Below are 205 nucleotides of genomic sequence, written 5' to 3' on the forward strand. Positions count from 1 at the left end.
GCGACCGCCTTTACGGGGGGGGAAAAATGGGGCAAAGCCGAGAGCGAGTCCCCACCAGCGTCCAGCGGCGCCCGCAAGCTCCATCCGAGCCATCGGGGGCCGGGTATCCGGCGAGAGGGGCGGCGAGGAGAGCGCTCCCCGCGCTCCAGAAGCAGCCGGGAAGACGAGGGCGGATCACTGCCGACCCGCGAGCGCTCCGAGGATC

At 71.7% G+C, this 205-nt stretch overlaps 1 protein-coding gene across 1 annotated transcript in view; it reads right to left on the reverse strand.

Annotated features, from left to right (window-relative positions):
* Window positions 1-199, reverse strand: part of NECTIN1 (nectin cell adhesion molecule 1) — a 71,905-nt gene extending 71,706 nt beyond the window's left edge. Inside the window, exon 1 of the mRNA XM_006152319.2 lies at window positions 56-199. Coding sequence (XP_006152381.1) covers window positions 56-93 — 38 coding nt within the window. The 5' untranslated portion in view covers window positions 94-199. The remainder of the gene's footprint in view (window positions 1-55) is intronic.
* Between the last annotated feature and the right edge of the window lie 6 nt (window positions 200-205).

Source organism: Tupaia chinensis, unplaced genomic scaffold, assembly GCF_000334495.1.
Source record: "Tupaia chinensis unplaced genomic scaffold, TupChi_1.0 Scaffold000348_1, whole genome shotgun sequence".
NCBI lineage: Eukaryota > Metazoa > Chordata > Mammalia > Scandentia > Tupaiidae > Tupaia > Tupaia belangeri.